Consider the following 21,954-nt stretch of genomic DNA (forward strand, 5'->3'; position numbering starts at 1 on the left):
TATCTTGGTATAGAAATTGAGAAACAAAATGATGGTTCTTATCTTCTAAGCCAGAAGCAGAAAATAAAGGAGCTTATTGAAAGTTTAGGTATGCAAGATGCCCAAGTTGTAAGCACTCCCATGATCACTGATTTTCTGAAGGATGAAACAGTAAGAGAACCTTTACCAGATAACATCCAATATAGATCAGCCATAGGTAAGCTTTTATATCTAGCTACCACATACAGGGCTGATATAGCAAATGCAGTAGGAATTTTGAGCAGAAGGGTCAGCTCACCTACCAAATCAGATTGGACTGCAGTTAAAAGGATGGTAAGGTATTTAAAGGGTACCATTGATTGTAAATTAAAGATTTCAGCCAATAGTAATCCAAAACTAATATGTTACTGTGATTCAGATTGGGCAGGGGATCATTCTGATTATAAATCCACAAGTGGATATGTGTTTATGTATGGAAATGTACAAATTTCATGGGCCAGTCATAAACAAAGTATTGTGAGTTTGTCTTCTACAGAAGCTGAATATGTGGCCGTATCGGAAGCGTGCAGAGAACTGATGTGGATTGAAAAACTTTTGCTGGATTTTGGAATAGCTGAACAGAGACCAATCCAGATAATGGAAGATAATCAGAGCTGCATCCGACTGTCACAGAATGACAAGGTTCAGTCACGCACCAAGCACATCGCAACGAAATACCACAACGTGCGAGAGTTGGCAAAAGAAGGGGTCATCAGTCTACACTATTGTCACACCAGTGAGATGACAGCTGACATCATGACCAAACCGTTACCCAGAGAACATTTTGTGAATCTGCGTATAAAGCTTGGACTTTGTATGAATAAATAATTGCATGACAGTTATGCATGAGAAGGGGTTTGTTGGAATGTAATTGTATTTTACATGCATTGCCTGTCACCTATTATTTCTCTGTGATTACTCTGTGACCTCTGATGTGAATTACTTAGAGAGGTCACACAGCTATGTAACTTCCTGTAGGGGCAGACACAGCACATGCAGCACATGGAGCACATGGAGCTCATGATCTCTCCTAACCTGAGAGGATCTATGGTGGTGTGAGCATCCATTACCATCTAAGCACATGGAAGGAGCTGATAATACAAATGTATAGTAATATGTATATATAAGCCTGTCTGATTATAATCTAACTACAAACTGTGAGTAAACAGATGTTTTGTTACTTCAACTTTAAAGTGACTCAGCAGTGAATTATTCAGGGGTGAATGAGAGAGAGATGAAGAAAGAAATTAACATTTCTAAAGCTGAAGCTGTGTGTACTAAAATCTGCTAATTATTTACTACAAATAATCCAACAAGTACTGGGTACATCCCTGACCCACCCATGCCCTCTTGCAGTTGCAGGCTATGGATTTTGGGGGCACATTTTCTAAAATACCAACAAAGGTCAGTTGCGTGTGTAAATGCAAATTGGTGCCAATTAGTGCTAGTTAACATCAATTATCAGCTCACAATTATATTAAGTTTCATGTGCAACCAACCTTATTCTATAACTTGCACACGTAGCTTAGTGAGCTAGTCGTTAAGTTGGGGGCCCAGTTTTATAGAATTATGGGGTTAGTATAAATGCAGGCACCCAGTTACAGAAATGCCCTTTATGTGAACACATTTTTAAATTATGGGCATGCCTAGCTAGGGCCACTCAAAGGGAGAGGAGGCAAGATTCCCCGGGCCCGGCCTCCAAAGGGGGGCCCAGCACCGGCAAGGTTTTGAGGAGCAAAAGCTTCTTTCGGCTTGCCTGCTTCTGGGTTTGTCTCTCTCCCGCTCCCGTGTGCCAGGGCCAGGATGAGTATGTTAAACCAGGTCCCGGCACACAGGAGCAGGAGATGACAGACCGAGGGAGGAGCAGACACAAAACGGTAGGGCCAGGGGCTCAAGCGTGTGTGTGTGTGTGGGGGGGGGGGGGGGGGGGGGGGGGGGAGGGGATGCGGCAGCAGTCCAGGTGGGTGGGAGTGCGGTCCTGCCCCGGGCCCGGCTGTCTCTCTCTGCGGCCCTGTGCCTAGCTTATGTTAGAATTTCTGTTTCAGAAAAGAAAAAAAATGTTATCACAAGCCACGAATAGTGCACTGTATGGCAACAGTGAAGTAACTGTTTTGTATGGTTACTACGGGCACTGCTGCACCATGAGAATAATTGAGGGATAAGCTGAGATATATTCTTCTCTTTTCTATGAAAACTGACTTGGTGTTACTTTAAATAAAATGATTGATCTGTAACCTATTTCACAGTGTCTGTGGTTGACTGATTTTACCTATGGCTTGTGATGAATCCACCATGGAGACTCTTGACACAGGGGTCAACGTGCTAAAGAGTTGAAGCGTTAGGTCAGTGGTAGTAAGGGAGGTGAATCCTTTGAGCAGCAACTGCTGCAGCCCTGAGAAATCAGTCCATTTTAGCTGCACTTGCAACTTTTCCAGTTTCTCTCTGTTTTCAGCTTTGTCCAGTGGCAAGTGAGAAAGCAGTTTGTTCAGCAAGCGTAGCGCCAACAGGTACTCAAATTCAAAATCAGATTCCATCAGAGCAACAGCAACCCAAAAGATGGTAGCGAGCAAGTTGGTTGGATTATTGATGTGGGAAGGGTCGGTGACATTGTCCTTCAGGAATGACGAGCTCCTGGCTTTAGAGGGGAGGCCTTGTTGTGTGCAGGCCTGAATTCTGTCCAGGGTCGCACTGCGTGGTGGGTCTGAAGACTTTTCCAGAACACCAAACTTTTTAGGCACTGAAAAACTCCTCTGATGTCTGCTGCGTTCAGCCGTACCCATGCCTCCTCCTTGGATCCCAGAATGTAGATTTAGCTGCCCTGTGCTCTTCCTGCTTGCAGTCAACTTAGTGTTTGACAATGGATCTGGGGAGGAAGAACTGAAAAAGACAGAAGAGTTTGTCACCCAATTTTAGCTCTGGCTTCAAAAGACATTTAGGTTGACCATTCTTCATTTACCAATGCGGAAACAACCATGCACATATTTTAGGGAACAGCATAAACATAATGAGACAGTATTCAGCGGTGCACTGTCTGGTTAAAATAACTGGATTGAAATATTTTTAGTAAGATTTTCGGCCAGCTATACAGGTCTCTCAGTACCACTGAATATCAAAGGGTAAAGATATAAAGGGTAAACTGGGCTCTGCCCACTCCCCTCCTTCCCTCACGTCAGGGCATCTCAGCAACCCCCCAAAGTGCCTCCTACCCTACCAATCACACAGAAGCAGCCTCCTTGCTTCCAGACACCCACATGCCTCTCCACCCACACAACCAAGGTAGGCCCCTCTTGGGTCTAACCTTTGGTGATCCAGCAGTGAGGTTGGGGCAGGAGCAATGCCCTTTTGCTCCTGTCCTTGCAAGCTCTGCTTTCAAAATGGTGCTGCGAACTCTAGCGGCAGCCTCACGAGACTACCACCAGAGTTTGCAGCAGCAATTCTGAAATCCAAGCCGGGATAGGCAGGTACAACTGGGAATCGCTCTTGCTCTGAACTCACTGCTGGACCGCCAAGGTTTCTAAAGTAGATCTGGGGGGCCTATGGTTGAGCAGGTGAGTGAAGAGGCATTTTGGTGGGGGTGGGTCCTGGAGCAGGGAAGCTGCTTCTGTTTGGGAGGGTGGGCAGTGTGGCGGGAGGAGGGGGAAGGGAAGATGAATCTAGTGTAGTGTGTAGATAGGAATAAACAGAGGTACCAATGTAGTGTGTAGAGTCTTGGATTATTCAACTTTTCAGTTATCCAACAATCAGTCCTGATTAAGTTGGATAATTGAGACTCTACTGTATATAAAACAGTGTGTGTGACTTTTTGCTTATACCCACACTCACACACATGTATATATATATATATATAAAACTAAGCACAAAATTCATAGGAAACATTTCTGCAAAATGAACTATGGGATACTTTTCAAAAGAACAGAGCAAAAGTACTTTTTGCTTACTATTTCAAGGGTCTCGTTATTCCTATATAATTGTCTCTTCTATTTTCTTATTTTAGTGCTTGGAATTAAATTTAGGTCTCCCAATATGGCAGTGCATAGCCCCCGTGCCCATACTTTATTGCTGGAAGAAAGAAATATGATTTTGATTTATCATGAGAGAATACGGACTTACCGAGACAGGACGGCTAACAGATCACTGTTCTTCAAACAGTCAGATAAATTATCTACAGCAGCTTCTAAGGTTAGGAGGGCTTCCATGACATAACCCTGGCAAATTTGAAAAGAGATTAATTTTAAGAAGTAATTTCTTAAACTAGGCTGAAAATTTTAAGACTTCTGATCTAGAACAGCACACAGAGGCATATTTTCAAAGCACTTAGACTGACAAACAGTGCATTTATTCTACTAAAAAAGGTGCCGGTACTCAAATGTTAGGCCACTCTTCAGGAGTGGGGTGATCACTGAGGGACCCACCCCACTATAGCCAAGTCTCCTGCAACCAGTCACAAAATCTTTGACAAGGCAGAATTGGTGTGTAGAGCCTGAGCTCTTTCATTAAAACTTTGGGTCCATGGGTCAATTTTAACAGACAATGGAAAAGGTGCTGGTACTCAGTACCCCCAAGTACCCCCTCAAAAAAAGCCCTGCTGACAAAGTTCCATAGTAACCTATGTAACTTTGTAAGTCTAAGTGCTTTGGTGAGCCAGTGCAAACATCAATGTGCAGAATCCTTTTATAAAGCTATCAAATCAAAGAGCTATGTACACCAAGTATGTGACTGCTGTGACCAGACATATATGGTACATAATGCTATGTGTTTCTGTCTGTGGGTCTAGATCAGTGGTTCTCAATCTAGCCCTTGGGTCACACCCAGTCAGTCAGGTTTTCAGGATGTCTACAATGAATATGCATAAGATAGATTTGCATATAATGGAGGCAGTGTATGGAAATGTAACTCATGCATAGCAGCCAGTTCTATGGGTGCCTGAGCACCCTCCAATATTGGGCAAACTGTGTCCAGGGAGGTGTAATTTCCATTGGGTTTGGTACCCCCTGGGCCAGCCTTAAGCAGAGGTAGCAGGGGTGGCCACATGGGTCCCATGTTTAACTGAGTCAGCTTTGCAACTGACGGATGACCAAAAGTTAAAGCTTCTTTTTCCTTTCCATCTCCCTGTCTCTCTCCCCCTTGGTATTGGTGTTCCTCAGCAATGACACTTTATACTCCTGTCAGCCCTTACATCTCCTCGCCCTTCGGTTTCTCGCTTCTCAGAGGGTTAGTGCCATTTTATTGCCTTTTCTGCAATTAACGAATTCGGTTTAAATAAATAAACAAACAAATCCCTGATACTTAATTTGAAAATCTTACGTCTCAGGCAGAGGACCCCATCAAACTGGTCCGTAAAGGGCCCTGCAATTGCTAAGGCTGGTCCTGAGCACCCCCAATCATTCTGAAAAGTTGGCTCCTATGATCTCATGCATATTCATTGTGGATAGCTTGAAAACCAGGTGTGCTCCGAGGACCGAGTTGAGATTATACACAAAAAAAAAACCCCAAACAAACACTGTCTGCAGCCATAGGGCACACCAAGCACAAGAAACCAAAGGGAATTATTGTGGTAGAAAACAAAGGAAGACTTATTTCTTTCACATACCCTACTAATGTCTGAATTGCCCCTAGGTAGATACACAACTGTCGGACATATTCCTACCTGAATCTCATCACCATGCTCTCCAACAACTTCTACCAGCCTCGAAAGCAGATCAGAGAGAGCATGCGCAGAAAGCGGCTGCTTTAGCACCCTGAAGATCTGGAAAGAGCGGCCAGCGTAGTGTCTTGAGGAGCTGGAAAGTGCTGTTTGTAGAGCAACTTCACTCAGATGCTGTTCCAAATGGAAGCCTGAACAGCAAGAGCAAAACTGTTACAATACGTAATGATCTGTAAAGGAAGACAAGAGGGCTGCATGCTAAAAGTGCACCAGTTTTGAAAGCCATATGGTGCCAAATTAGCTGCATATCGAGCTAGTAGTGTTCATTCAGCTCACAGTAGATAGTAAAAGGACAAGGTAGTGATAACCTTCCTATCTTCAGCCTTTGCATTGACAATAAAGTAACACAGTTGAAGGTTTTATTTCTAGCTTCCTACCTGAGGTCTCAGTCTGACAGAAATAGATACCTCTTGGCTTCTCAATTGCAGGGCTCTTTCAACAGAAACAATACTAGTCTAACAGCTGAAAACTGATACACCCAGACAGTTCTATGAACTCTAACCTTCTTTTCTAATTGTGTTTGACTCAGGAACACTTTTGGGGCATAAGAAGCAAAGAAATGCCAGATTGCTGAACTCATCTCTTGAAAAAGCTGCTTTTCTCTGGGCCTGCGGTTACATCAACAGGCTGTTAACCAAGATAGCCAAGATTCAAATTCTGCATTTCCCTCTGTTACTCCTTGTTTCTGTGGCAAGTCATTTTGCCTCTGCTCCTTCAGGTACAAATTTAAACTACGCTTTCTGACTGGGATGCAGAACTACCTAGTCTGCCTATAAGTTTCTTTTAACACTTTAGTGGCCAATGTTCCTGTAATAAGCCATATGGGAACAGATTGATGGGAACATTGGACACTAAAGGGTTTAAGGGTGTGTTGTGGTTTGAAAGAGAATTTTCAAATGAAAAGGTTGATCATTTCTTTCAGCTGCCATTTTTTTCATCTCTCCATGCAAATTTTCTACCCCCACCCACACCCTCAATGAAATTTCATAGGCCTCCAAGGAACCTTCCCCCCAATCATGAAAACTGCCTCCTCAATGACTCTCATACTTTTTGAAACAGAACAATGGTGGGAGAAGAGCGACTGGGGATCTGTCCTACCCATAGAAGGCAAGGAGTGAGGTGGAACATGGGGAAGCCTACAGAATCTGGTGGGTGAGATTTTTAATAATAATTTATTTATGCAATTAAAAAAATTAACCCAGCAAACAACTTGTACAGAAAAGAAGTAACCAAAGTATTACAATAAGGTAATTTCCACTTAAATAAAGAGGAAAATACTCCTGTCGGGACGTGATCACCTGGGTCCTGTCGGGAGGAGAAGAGAGGCAGACCCCAGCACTGGGCCCCCCTTGGAGGCCAGGCCTGAGGGAATCTTGGCCCATAACCTTTCTTGAGATATAAATTTTTAATAAGGATTAGATCCTCCTGACTGAAAACCGTGATAACTCTTTATGTTTAAAGCAAAATGGCATCTGCACATATGGCAATAATCAGTAGATGGTGACAAAGTTGTTTAGCTGAAGTGGCCGGTGTGTGTATAGACTTATTGCAATTTTTTTTCAGGGTTATATCCCACATTTTATTAGCTTTAACAGAGTTATGCAGAAAACAAGCTTTGTATAGTTTTTTTTGTAATTTTTAGAAACACAGTGTAGATACCCTTAATGAAGGAAATAAAGTTATCAGAAGCATGGTTTAAACTTATTTCACTTTTAGATACTCAATTTTGCAGCCATTAGTTGTCATGCATTTTTAAAATATGGATAAGAATAGAAGAAGTGCTGAATTCTAGGTCTGTATGTACTGGATAAATAATTTGTATTATACTGAAACAGGGTGGAAACTTGTAATTGAGGACCATGAAACCAACGGTGAAATGAGCTGACAGAAGACTGTGGACGATAATGCTGAAAGTAGTAAGAAAAAACCCAGGGTCGATATTCAGAAGACTTGTCCAGTTAAACTTCAGGAATTAACCAGACAAATCTTCCAGGCTGTCCTGTTCACCAGTCAAATGTTATCCAAACAATTTAGTGCCTGGACAGCATTTAACCAGTTGTCTTAGAGAGGAGTAAGAGGTGGGCTTTCAGCACAATTAATAATGTGGATATTCAGTGCTAATCTGTTAAAAATAACCAGTTAAGTCTGGCTGGAAAAACTGCTGTCTTAAAACTAAATCGATATTCCTCAGCTGACTATGTCCGCCTCCCCATATAGACTTCATCATACAGAGGGTTCAATGGGTGCAGATATCCACTCTTTGAATTCAAAGGAGCTGAAACATAAATGCATAGTACCTGATTTTGAGTCTTTAAACACGGACACCAGGTGGCGCAGGAAGTTAGTAAGTTGCTCAGCGCTCTTTGAGTTTGGGTTCTTGGGTGTGATATCTTCATGACACCAAAGAGGACCAAATGCCCTGTGAAGAAAACACAAAAACTGAAGGACATTTACAGTTAAGGTTCTCTGTTGCTTAACTTTTGGATCAAACAATTTGTGATCTGTCACTGAAAAGGAGGTGACTTTCCAGCCCTGACTCTCCTGGTTGGGTGTGCCACTGGCATCTTCCTTCCCTGGATGACTATCAGGTGAATTTTTGAAAGAGAAGAGTGCCCCATCTTCCGACACAAATCAGGAGATGGGCGTCCTTCTCGCAAAGTTGCCGAAATCGGCATAATCGAAAGCTGATTTTGGGCGCCCTCAACTGCTTTCCGTTGCGGGGACGACCAAAGTTCACGGGGGCATGTCGGCAGTGTAGCAAAGGCGGGACTGGGGCGTGCTTAGGAGATGGGTGTCCTCGGCCGATAATGGAAAAAAGAAGGGCGTCCCTGACAAACACTTGGGCGACTTTACTTGGTCCATTTTTTTTTACGACCAAGCATCAAAAAGGTGCCTGAAATGACCAGATGGCCACCGTAGGGAACTGGGGATCACCTCCCCTTACTCCCCCCCAGTGGTCACTAACCCCCTCATAATCCCCACGGTAAGGCAGGTTAAATGCCGAGTAAATATCCAGCCCATTGGAATTACCTGACAGGCAAAATTAAAATGACCAATCAAAGACTTAACCTGATGAAGAGTGAGCTTTTTAGTAGCGCAAGCCTCGTCTATAGCCTGCACCTTGTCTTGAGGAAGCCTAGACTCCATACGAATAGCATTCAGCTCAATACCCAATGGGCCCCTCAGGTTTCTTGGCCAAAGGAACCTCAAATTCTTGAGCAACTGCAAGAAAGGCATCATTGCAAAAAGGTAGCAAAAACCTTAAAATATGCACAGGCAACGGACCAACCTACAGGCATGAAGTGATCAAAGTAAAACTGGCCATCAAACTTAAAGCCAAACAGATGAAAGGATTGCAGGTGAATGGGCAAACGGCAAAATGCTGCCTCATTATCGCTTTTGGCCATTAAAGCCCTCCGCACTTGAGCACGAAGCAAAGCCAGTGCCTGATCAAAAGACATGTACTACACGGAGCACAAATCAGGATCAATGAAAGTATTCACACAATGGCCACATGGGAAAGATAAATTATGAATCAATCGGAATTTCCCAGTTCCCTTTTTTGGGACTACACTAAAGATGACACTACCAAATTCATAAAAGGTGGGTAAGCAAACGGACCAGATAATCTTTTTGAAGTTTATCCTGCACCACTTTTGGGTGCAACTGAACTGAAGAAGAATTACGACATCTATGATTCAATGGTGGCCCGGAAAAGAGGATGACAAAACCATATTAAAAACCCTCCCATAAAAAACGTGCAGTCTCTGATTCTGGGTAAATTTGAAACCATATGTCTGTCAGGAAATGCCTAGCATCCGCCTAGGGTTAACCCTGCGGCCACCTGGAGGGTCTATCCCCAGCACTGCTCAGGCCTGACTGCACCTGTGCACATGCTCTACACTGCACCCTCCTCCCACTGACTGGGTCCCACTTGTCTCTGGGCGAGTCTCCTGCTCAAGTTATTTCCCGGTGATTTCTAGGATACTGGGACAACACTCCCAGGGGTCCCACAGTTCCTAGAAAGCACCCAGAGACCCAAAACACAAACCACCAGATTCTTAGTCAGTCCAGAACAACAGAGGTAATAAATTAACAGGTTTATTATCACAGAAATAGAAAGTTGAATGCTTGAAAACAGGTAGCCCTCCCCCCCCCAAACAAACCAGCAAGCAATAACAAATAACTAAAATGAGAATCAACATTAAACTGTCTAAACACTTGGTTACTACCTGGGTAGCACTTGGGGAGTTTCAGGAAAATAACTGCTCAGAGGTTCTAACAGGGCCTTAGGGCAGAGATGTTCACCTTCTGCACTCCTTAACTGAGACTGGGGAAAATCCAGTACCTTCTGGCTGGATTTGAACTCCAGGGTTACTCAGAGCCCTAACTTTGAAAGCATCTGGCTAATGGTACTGCAGGTTGCCTTTCCACAGGACTAAACTGAAAATGAAACAGCTTTCTCTACAACAGCTTTAAAACAGAAAAACACCACCTGCTGGCCAAACAAAAGAAATACACTACATGAAAACATTATTACAATTCAAAGGCTTGAAAAACCCCTTTTTCGCCACACCTCCCCCCTTTAAGAGAGACCCCGGACTGCAGCCTCTTCAGTCCGCTGATCGGGTCTCGACAGTCCAGTGCCAGGGTAGTCTTGGCTCTTCCTTCCTGGACAGTCTATCAGCATTGCCATGTTCACTGTCCTTTTGGTGCTGTATGGTGACGTTTTACATCTGCAGGGACAGGCTCCACTGGAGTAGCTTCCCATTCTCTCCTGAGACTCTTAAGACAGACCAATGGATTGTGATCTGTGATGACAGTAAAGTCTTGCCCAAACGGACATGGTTGCAGTTTCTTAAGGGCCTACACGAAGGCCAAGTATTCTTTCTCAGAAGTGGCATATGCTACCTCTCTGTCAAGGAGCTTGCGACTCAGGTACAAAATGGGGTGCTTCTCCCCTCTGCTATTCACTTGACTGAGTACAGACCCAATGCCATATGTTGAAGGCATCAGTCTGTACCACAAATCTTTGTTGGTAATCAGGCGCAATGAATACTGGGGTTGTAGCTAATATATTCTTTAATATTTAGAAGGCTGCTTCACACTCTGGGGACCAGGCAATGATTCGGGGTAGTCTCTTTTTAGTCAGGTTAGTCAGGGGCTTGGCTTTAGTGCTATAGTGAGGTACAAATTTTCTGTAATACCCTACTGTCCCAAGGAAGGCAAATACTTGCTTTTTGGTTTGGGGAGTAGGCCAATTTTGTTTTGCTTCCACCATAGCTGGCTCAGGCTTTAGCTGTCCACCTCCCACTCTGTGCCCTAAATATTGCGCTTCTGCCATTTACTGGGCTTGGACAGGCAGGCCTCCTGGATCCGATCTAACATTCCACTTAAATGGATCAGGTGGTCATCTCAAATCTGACTGTACACAGCAGTGTCATCAAGATAAACCCTAGCATGCTCCTGGAGTCCATCTAACAGATGATTCACCAAGCACTGAAATATACCAGGGGCATTTTCAATTCCAAAAGGCATCACAGTAAATTCATAAAGGCTAAACGGGCAGCAGCTGTTAGGGGGATCTGCCAGTACCCTCAACAAAGCTCCACTGTGGTCAGGTACTGGGCCCCAGCTAAGTGGTCTAGCTACTTTTCAATCCTGGGCATTGGATACAGTACATTCCCTAAGCCTCCTGTAATTCACACAGAAACGGGTTGTGCCATCTTTTTAAGGAACAAGAACTATAGGAGAAGCCCAAGGACTAAGAGACTTCTTTATGACATCTAGGGCTAGTATCTCATCAGTCTCCTGCTTCAATTATTTATTTTATTTGTTACATTTATATCCCACATCTTCCCACCTATTTGTAGGCTCAATGTGGCTTACATAGTACCGGAGAGGCATTACAGACTCTGGTGTAAACAAATACAAAGTGATGTTGTGGTAAGATAAAGTTCATGTGGCACAGCCACACTACGGAATCATACAACGGAAGAGTTGTGTTATGTCCATTACGGTCTTTAGTTTTGTTGTGTTGCAGAGATCAGGCATTTATGTTGGATCGGTAGGGTATGCCTTTTTAAACAGGTTAGGTTTTAGTATTTTCCGGAAGTTTAGGTGGTCGTTCGTAGTTTTCAAGGCTTTTGGTAATGCGTTCCACAGTTGTGTGCTTATGTAGGAAAAACTGGATGCGTAAGTTGATTTGTATTTGAGTCCTTTGCAGCTTGGGTAGTGCAGATTTAGGTACGTTCGTGTTGATTTGGATGTGTTTCTAGTTGGTAGGTCAATCAAGTCTATCATGTATCCCGGAGCTTCACCGTAGATAATTTTGTGAACCAGCGTGCAGATTTTGAAAGCAATGCGCTCTTTGATATTTGCTTCTCCATCTCAGCAGATATTCGATAAGCACTCTGCTTCAGTAGTTTATGGTCACCAGTGTCTGCATTGTGATTAGCCAAATGAGTAATTCCTGGTTTAGTAGAAAATACATCAGCATGTTTGCAGTACTGCTTCTAGCTGCTGTTTCTAAGTGTGTGTGTGTGCGTGTGTGTGGGGGGGGGGGGGGGGGGTTAAGTGCTCTCCCACTACAACTTGTTGTGTAGATCACTCTGGTAATGTGTCTGCTAGGAGGTCAGGTATGGGTTCACTATCCTGACCCTCTTCTGGTGGGCTACACACAGGTAACACCATAGCTGTACCATCTACGTAGGCCTTTAACATGTTTATATGAAAGATATGCTGTTTTCTGTCTTGAGAGTCCATAGATATAAAATAGTTTGTATCATTAAGGCGCCGTATGACCGTATTGTCCTCCTTCCACCAGGTCGTTGATGCCTATTATATCTACCTCTTCATTTAGTGCTACATTCTCCAACTCCCCATCTTATTTTTTAGATTTCTAGCATTTGTATATAGACACTTAAAATTGTATTTTTTCCTAGCATCTACAAGCTGCATTGAAGGTGATGGCGATAATTTGAATCCTTTACTCTGTTCTCCCCTTGAACACTACTGGCTTTCTTTCACCATTATTGAAACCTCTCTACTGAGATTCCTTAAATGTCCTGTTTCAACAGTATCCTTTGAGGATGCTGCACACCAAACCATGTGCTCCTGAGCCACTGTGGGTGCCCCCTCCCCCCCCCCATTTTAGTTTAAAAGCTGCTCTATCTCCTTCCTAAAAGTTAGCGCCAGCAGCCTGGTTCCATCCCAGTTAAGGTGGGGTCCATCCTTTCGGAACAGGGAGATGAATATAGCTAAAATTAAAATATTTAAATGTATTTTGTAGAACACAATGAAGTCACTATTTTAAAAGCACTTAGAAGTTTGGTGCTGTGCTGTGATGAACATCTAAGTGCTTTACACGAAAAAAAAAATCCAGCAGCGTTAGGGGGGCAATTCATAACTGGACACCAAAGTTAGGTACTTAATGTAGTACATTGAGGGCCAGATTCAATAAATAGGGCTCAAATGTACGTCCCGGGAAAATCCCACACTAATCCCTATTCTATAAAGGGTATTCTGGGCTGAGCACCCTTTCATTCAGCAAACATTCTCACACCCAATTTCTTACAACTGCTAAAACTTGGTGTAAATCTTGGCATGTAAGTTGGGTGCATAACTTTGGTATTCTATAACGCTGCATCCAAATTTTGGGAACACTGCTGACCCGCCCATGACCCTCCCCATGGCCACATCCCTTGTAAGCTGTGCACGAGTCAATTTAGGAACATGGCATTATAGAATAGCGTGCAGGCAGATCCGCATGCAACTCCAAAGTAGTGCCAATTCACATCAACAATTGATTGTTAGCAGTTTGTTAACTAATTAGTTTGCGTGTGGATCTGGGCTCTGCGCCCAAATTTAGGCGACCTATATAGAATCACTACTAGCATAAATTGGCATCTACACACCCATATTAAGGCATGCCCACTTACGCTGCATCAAAAGCAGGCATAAATATTCTTGCCTAAATGTGGCACTTTAATGCGCAACTTACAGTATTCTGTAAATCATGCGTGTAAGTGGAGCCCTGTCTATGTCTTGCCCATGTGTACAAATCAAAAAACAAAAAGGTGGGGGTATAACAATAGCAATCCAAAAAAGGAGGAAGTCTGGGCAGGCAGTGACAATCTCAAAATTTATTGAAGACAAATAGAAAAAAAACTTGACACGGAGCCATGAACAATCGCCTGCTTCAGGAGTCATGTGATCTACAATGCTTCAGCAACTAAATTGTTGTAATAATGGTGCTAAAGGATATTGCCAATTTGGCTGACCAGCAGAATCAAAAATGCAAAACCACTATGGTGCTCACAGATTTGGCAAGACTACGCCTTCCATCTCCCTTCAGGGTGGCAGGGGAAGGACTTGTATACTGTGACCATCCAGTGCCTAGATTTGGCTGACCAAGTTATTCCACTCGCAACCACTCGCAACCCCCACCTTTTTAAGTAACAAAACAAAATCCAAGGAACAATTCCACAGCATAAGTTTGTGATTGCTGAGGCTTTTTTCCTCCTTTTAGTATTTATATGGGTGCATTAAGGAAGTAAAAAATCATTTAAAAAATATTTAAAAAAGTAAAAGAAAACAAAATTATGGCTGAAAATATTCAGAAGGTAATTTTGGTGATTGTTTTTGCAACTTTTTTATAGGTGACTTTAGTTCCGCAAGCTAAATGTAGCCACTTAAAGAAAATAGGTCTAAATTTATCTGATCAAGCCAACTAAATTTTCAAAGGCTTTGATCTAGCTAAGTCCTTACTTATCCAGCTAGATATCTTTGAAAACTGACCTGAACAGTTAAAAACAAAGAGTAATTATTTGACCCTGTAATTATTTGTCCCTTTCGCTACACACACACACACACACATACACACATACATACATACATATATACAGGGTCTTATGTGAAAATAAATAAATAACTTTTTCCTATTGTGTGCCTTTGGAAACAATCTTTACTGATGAAGACCTGTGGTTGGAAAACAAGCATCTTTATAACCATTCCTTTACATTTATTTACCTAGTGCTCAGAAATTCAATTAACTTGTTTGCCTTTTCATCCATCTCTGCTGTTGTCTCCATGTCCTCTAATTCTTGGGTGATCTGTGGGATATTTCCACTGCTGCCTCCCAGACTGATGCTGGAGGAGGTGGAGCTGGAGCTCAGCCCAGAGTCTGGCACAGGTGAGGACTGGTACTCCCGCAGAAAATCAAGGCCACCTGGCAGCAGTGAACAAGCAGATAAAGGAGGAATTTCAGCCTGTGTGTCAGAGTGAGGACTTGAAAGAATGCATTCTTCCTAAGTTATCAAGCCGCAGCCTTCGTACACAGATGCGCACCTCTGTACGTCAAACATAGCTTGTTTACCATCTTAAATTCCTACCTTCGCATGCAAACCTCAGACAGTGCTGGAAGCAAAGTCTCCTGTTCTGGTTCATTGGCACACCCAGCAGCCAACTCCCATCATTTTAGCAGGCTGGGAATGCTGAATTTCTCTTTCTTTTTAACACTAAGACAAGATAATGTTATTTCTGTCCATATATTTTCATTGATAAACTAAGATTTATAGTCAGAAATCTTTCCTTTTTGGCAGGTCTGTTATCAGTATGATAAATACTTGAAGGCCTTAATCTGACTGATAACAGGAAGGCTGTTGCATATCAGAATATCAAACATATTTATCCAGACAAACATTTTTGAATAATTATATTTGCTGTAAGTATATCATCCTGCTTCACTCAGGTAGCTGCTATTTTGGCTCTGAGACTCTAAATTCTAATGTGTCTGTCATGAATTATAGCTAAGAAGTTAACAGCAAAGAACTTTCAGGAAAAGATGGGGTCGTTTCTTTAGAAACATTTTTTTATTTATGAATTCAAACACATTTAAATCTACTAGAAACAAGTTACAATCTTTACCTTCTTATGATTTTTCATTTATCAATCCTTTATTTCAAGGAGGAAAAAGGCTTCAGATGCTCGGGTAATTTGTTTTTGCTTTTGAAGTTTGCCGGGCAGGCTTCTTCATCAGCCTTAAAAACCTCCAGAAAGAGAACCTTTTTTTTTTTTTTATTTTTCTTTTCTATTTAGTTAGTCCTTTATCACTTTATATATTTTTGATCCTCTTTTCAAATTTTTTAAAATAATTTTCTTAAGGGCATCACAGACACTTATCTTTATAAATGTGATGTTTGCAGAATACATATGAATGGCAATTTTATAAAATCATACCTAGTTAATGTGTTTATGTTTATTAGATTTTTGATGTGCATTTTCATGTACTTATTTTATAAAGAGCTTAACTGAGTTTATAAAATACTAGCACAGGGTGAAAAAAACATACGTACATGTAGGCATTAGCACTTTCACCAGCTCCAGCGTCACCCATGCTCTGACCCAAAATCAACCCCATGCACACCACATCCACAGTGAAAAGTATGTTCCATGAAAATTCTACATGTACTTTCATGCTCGATAGTATTTTATAAGAGGCCACTTATGTGCATAAATGACTAAAAATATCAGCATTTATTGTTCTTGTGAAGGAACAACATAGGCAGTCTGGACCTTGTTCTCTATGTTTTTTGGTTTGACCAGTGGGTGCCTAAGGGAGGGGCAGGATGGGTGAAAATATGCAAATTACCACTTATGTTTATGGAGTCTGTTGTAGGTTTCTTTGTTTCAGGTCTACTGTCCGGAAATGTAGTTGTATGTTTTGTGATTTTGTGGTTTCTAATAAAGAATAAATATTTTAAAAAATATATTGGCATTTACAAGCTTCTTAGCACCTAAAATTAGGTGGCTCCTTATAAAAAATTACACTTATTAAGGGCAATTCTATAACAACGTGCCCTCAAGGGAATATTCTATAAAGAAACGTAGGCATCTATTTCCTTTGGAGAACACGTGTAACTGGCATATGATTTTTGTACATGATTTTTAAGCCTAGCGACCACTGTTCCTTCTAAGCTGAGCAGTTCTCCACCTAAACTCCTGCCAGTGGGTGGCGCTGTTTCACTATCACATTTTCAATAATGAGGGACAGACCAGCTTTGCAGAACTCCATGGAGCCTTCCCCTAACTTAGGGGTTTGTTTACTAAGGTGTGTTAGTGTTTTTAACATGCCTTTAAAAAGTTAAGGCGCGTTAAACACTAACGCACCAATACATAAGTACATAAGTAATGCCACACTGGGAAAAGACCAAGGGTCCATCGAGCCCAGCATCCTGTCCACGACAGCGGCCAATCCAGGCCAAGGGCACCTGGCAAGCTTCCCAAACGTACAAACATTCTATACATGTTTTTCCTGGAATTGTGGATTTTTCCCAAGTCCATTTAGTAGTGGTTTATGGACTTCTCCTTTAGGAAACCGTCCAACCCCCTTTTAAACTCTGCCAAGCTAATCGCCTTCACCACGTTCTCCGGCAACAAATTCCAGAGTTTAATTATGCGTTGGGTGAAGAAAAAGTTTCTTCCATTTGTTTTAAATTTACTACACTGTAGTTTCATCGCATGCCCTCTAGTCCTAGTATTTTTGGAAAGCGTGAACAGACGCTTCACATCCACCTGTTCCACTCCACTCATTATTTTATATACCTCTATCATGTCTCCCCTCAGCCGTCTCTTCTCCAAGCTGAAAAGTCCTAGCCTCCTTAGTCTTTCTTCATAGGGAAGTCGTCCCATCCCCGCTATCATTTTAGTCGCCCTTCGCTGCACCTTTTCCAATTCTACTATATCTTTCTTGAGATGCGGCGACCAGAACTGAACACAATACTCAAGGTGCGGCCACACTATGGAGCGATACAACGGCATTATAACATCCTCACACCTGTTTTCCATACCTTTCCTAATAATACCCAACATTCTATTCACTTTCCTAGCCGCAGCAGCACACTGAGCAGAAGGTTTCAGTGTATTATTGACGACGACACCCAGATCCCTTTCTTGGTCCGTAACTCCTAACCTATAGGTGTCTTAGTGTTTAACACACATTAAAAACGCTAACACACCTATAGCGCGCCATTGCAAATACAGGAGTAAGTGATTTAAAACACAATATTGAAGCACCACCTCCCACTTCCGCTCAGTTTAGAGGAACAGTGCTAGTGACACTTAGCAACATTTTCTATTTGCATTCTGCAACACTTTTTTCTTTACCTTCTTTTCTTTTAAAGGAGCCACCTGAGTATGTGCAGCGGTTTTTTTTTTTTTTGAGAAAAGAACACTGTAACTTTGTTCACTAGGCCTTTCACGGAAAGTGTTCCTTAAAAAAATTATTTGCACACGTTATGGTATCACTTAGGTGATCTTCATATTTATTCTTATTTTGTTTTTTAAATGATTTGTTATAAATGATGTCAACTAGTCTTGTCCAAGTATCGCTCAACATTTTTTCTAATTCTCTTTAGGTAGACATGAATTCTTTTTTTTTTTACAATGCTTTCGATATAAGTTTTTAAAAATTTAGCCTATGAATTTTTCTCCCCAACTTTTATATTCCCCCATTTTTGTTTGTTCTTTCAGCATTTTGCTACTTGAGGCTCCAAATATGATGAAGAATATTTTGGACATTTATGATTTTAACAACTATTTAAATAGTAAAGCTATGTATTTTTTATACCATAGGTACATTTGTTAGATGCAGTAATTTTCATGAACTTTATTACTGCAGAATTTTATGTCGGTTGTCTTAGTTTAGTTTCTCCTCAGTTCGTATCTTGCAAATATATATCTCATTTATTATTATATTATTATGTCATTGGCTTTCAATAAAGGTTTAATTCATTCATTACATTGATACTTGGCTGTCTCCAGTACTCCTGGTTGGTATAAGTATAAAAACTGAGATCTTTAAATTCTGAAGATCACTGATCATTTTAGTAATCTCTCCCCGGACTGACTTTATCCCTTTTACATCTTTTTGAAGGTGCGGTCTCCAGAACAGTACATAGTATTGTAAATGAGGTCTTACCAGAGTCTTATACAGAGGCATCATCACTTTTTTTCCTGCTGGCCATTTCTCTCCCTATGGACCCGAGCATCCTTCTGGTTTTGGCCACTGCCTTTTCTACCCATTTGACTACCTTAAGTTCATCATACATGATCATCCCTAGGTCCTGCTCTTCTTTCCTACACAGAAGTGTTTTACCACTACAGAAGCATTAAGTATGGGCCCCTGTTTGGATTTCTCTTTCATTACCTGTATACAAATATTCAGGGGGGTATGCCGACTGAACCGTCAGTGTCTTGATTTCATTCATCTCCCTGGTTTGTAGAAGCACTGAGGCGATGGCTTGGTAATTGCTGTTACAAGACAAAGCAATCAAAAGATGGAGTAGCAGCTTTCTACTGTGTTCAAAGACTTCAGGGCGGTAATGATCAAGACCTGTACGGAAGAGTTAGAAAATCACTTAGAGCGGACACATTTTAAACGAGGGAAAAATCCAGTACAAGCCAACATGCCAAGGAAGCCTGAAGCACCTTTGAGAAGCAGACAAAAAGGTCAAATCTTTCTTCATTAATTTCTAATTCACATAAGTAGCAAAAATAAATGGCCCTCATTTGGAAGAATGTTATGGCTTCCCCTTCCCCCCTTTCTTGTTCCACCATGACCCCCCCCCCCCCCAAGAACCTAATAGTTTATTTAAATTGATCTTCTCGTAATTTTTACATTTCAGAAAAAGATCATGTTTGTTTTAGCCATCCTTTCCTTTCACTGCCTGCCACAAATCATCCATTCATTTTCTCCTAAGTTCATATAGAGCTTTTGGTTTCCTTTGTTTAGTTTCCCAGACAATGGCATAGCTATGGGTGGGCCTGGGTGGGCACAGGCCCACCCAATCTTGGCTCAGGACCACCCAGCTGCAGCACCATACTGCTCTCTTCCCCCCTCTCCGCGGCATCCCAGCATCTGCACTCCAGTCTCTGAACCCCTTCCCTCACAGGTGTCTCCGATGCATGCAGTGATTCATTCTTGCTGCTTGTACCGGCCCCATAGGCTTCCATCTGCCGTAAACCTAAAACTCTTTAGCCTTTCCTCATATGAGAAGAGGGCTTGCAGCTGGGAAGATGTTTCCCTAAGACTCCTATACCGGGTGCCTATGCCCAGTAGCCAGGATGAGGGCATGGGGGGAGCAGAAGGTGCCGGCGTGTATTTTGAATGCGGCACCGTCAAAACTCCATTTGGGGGAGCGGCTACTCCCCTGGCGATCCGCCTAACTGTGCCTCTGCCTAAAAGGCTATGGCCTTGTCCTCCCTGAGTGCCCCTTTTGCTCCTTCATGATCTAATGGTCCCACGGATTCCCTCAGAGGCTTCTGCTTCTGATGTACCTGAAAAAGTTGTCACTGTCAGTTTTTCCCTCTGTGGCAAGTTTCTCTTCATATACTCTTTTAGACTTCTATCAGTGCTTTGCATTTAACTTGCCAGTGCTTATGTTGCTTCTTATTTTCATTTGGATCCTTTTCCCTTCTTTGAAAGATGTTCTTTGGCTCTAATAGCTTCTCTTACTTCACCTTTTAACCATACTGGCCTTTATTTGCTCTTCTTTCCACCTTTTGTTAATAAGTGGAATAGAGCTGTACCGAATATTTGTATTCGATTTAGATTTGGCCTCAAATCAGTTAATGTTGTGTGTGGAACTAAGAGCTCCTGAGGGTGCTTACATTTTCATTAGGATATGGAAAGGGTAAGTCAAGTTAGGGAGCAGCTGCAGCTATAAATGTATTTATCAGCAGTTTGAAAGCTTTTAGAGAGCCAACTGTGATTTTTTAAATCACCGTCAGTAGCAATCATAGTCAATCACAACAGCAGCTAACGGACCAGGTTTTAAAGTAATATTTTGCACTTCATTTTATTTATTATTTCATATATTTTTTCTATTCTACCAAGACAATTTTTCTTTTTGCAATCCTGCTATCAGCTGCTTCGACATAACTATCAGTCAATTTTACTCTCTTTGGCAATGGATCTGATGTAATCTAGACTTACTTTCCTAACTAGTAAAATTTTAATAAAGTACAGCGCCCTACAAGAAAAACCTTAGATTTTAACTGTTGCTATGTGTAGCTCTTACCTAAGAGAAGTGCATGAAGCAGTAGAGGAAGGTGAAGGGCCCAGTCTTCTCTCACACTGTGATCCACTACCATCTCAGTCATGAATATGACAGCAATATTGCATCTAGGAGACAGAATAAAAAACAAATATCAAGAAAACCGTGGCAGCAGTAAAGAGCAAAAGTGCATCTGGCATTTTTATAAGCGCCAGGCTCCCAATCAAAAGCTGATGTCTATCCCACGCATTTTTGAATTTGCTGTTTTTGACTCTACTACCTATCCTGGAAGGGCGTTCCAGACGTCTATTACCCCTAAGTCTACCTCCCTGCAATTTCCATTCATGTCCTCTAGTTCAGCCACAACTACGATTCTGGAAGAGGTTTGTTTGAATACCTTTCAAGTACTTAAATGTCTCTATCATATCACCTCTCTCGCTCTCCTTTTCTCTAGTGTGTAATGACTTGATATACACTAGATATACAGAAGAAATGATAAACACATCCATAATGATGTAACAAAAGAAATACAAGGCATTTTGCACAATTTACTCACAAAGGAGGATTTATGCTTAAGATTGGTATACTAAAAAACCTGCTTAGCGTAGAACAAAGTGCTCAAAGGCACCATGTAAGAGATTTGACAAGTTTTTTTTTATGTATATATTGGGAGATGATTTTAGAAGGTTTACATATGTAAAACAAATCCATTTACATGTGCAAACCAGCATATGCAAGTATAAATTTTAGAAGAGGCACAACTTGTACTTGTATACAGCAAGCAAACAGACATGAAAGAGGCATGCTCTAGCTGCAGTTTGGGTGGACCTTAAAATTGTACATGTATTTTGTGTTTTACAATGCAATTATCAATTACCATTTGGACCCTCGGGTACTTAAAGTAGTATCCAATGTCTTCAAATCACTATGGGCCCCCTTTTACTAAGCGGCAGTAAGCCCAACGTGGGCTTACCGCTCGCTAAACAGGGAATACCGCTGGGCTACCAGCAGCAGCCTAGCGGTACTTCCCACCCCCAGTGTACCATCATATCCAGCGCTACAAAAAATATATTAATTTTGTAGCGCCGGAGTATACCCGGCAGTATGTGCTGCCCTGGTCATCGCCGGAGCCCTTACCACCACCTCAATGGCCCCCCTCCCCCAAAATGGCCATTC

The 21,954-nt window shown here is 41.9% G+C and overlaps 1 protein-coding gene across 1 annotated transcript in view; it reads right to left on the reverse strand.

Moving 5' to 3' along the window:
* LOC115459452 (protein furry homolog) overlaps window positions 1–21,954 on the reverse strand; it is a gene marked incomplete at its 3' end in the record, with an annotated part of 60,852 nt that overhangs the window by 23,116 nt on the left and 15,782 nt on the right. Inside the window, exons 4-10 of the mRNA XM_030189273.1 lie at window positions 20,803–20,906; window positions 18,930–19,115; window positions 14,753–14,951; window positions 8,020–8,141; window positions 5,666–5,853; window positions 4,129–4,223; window positions 2,288–2,895 (exon numbers count right to left, since the gene is read on the reverse strand). Coding sequence (XP_030045133.1) covers window positions 2,288–2,895; window positions 4,129–4,223; window positions 5,666–5,853; window positions 8,020–8,141; window positions 14,753–14,951; window positions 18,930–19,115; window positions 20,803–20,906 — 1,502 coding nt within the window. The remainder of the gene's footprint in view (window positions 1–2,287; window positions 2,896–4,128; window positions 4,224–5,665; window positions 5,854–8,019; window positions 8,142–14,752; window positions 14,952–18,929; window positions 19,116–20,802; window positions 20,907–21,954) is intronic.

Source organism: Microcaecilia unicolor, unplaced genomic scaffold (genome assembly GCF_901765095.1).
Source record: "Microcaecilia unicolor unplaced genomic scaffold, aMicUni1.1, whole genome shotgun sequence".
NCBI lineage: Eukaryota > Metazoa > Chordata > Amphibia > Gymnophiona > Siphonopidae > Microcaecilia > Microcaecilia unicolor.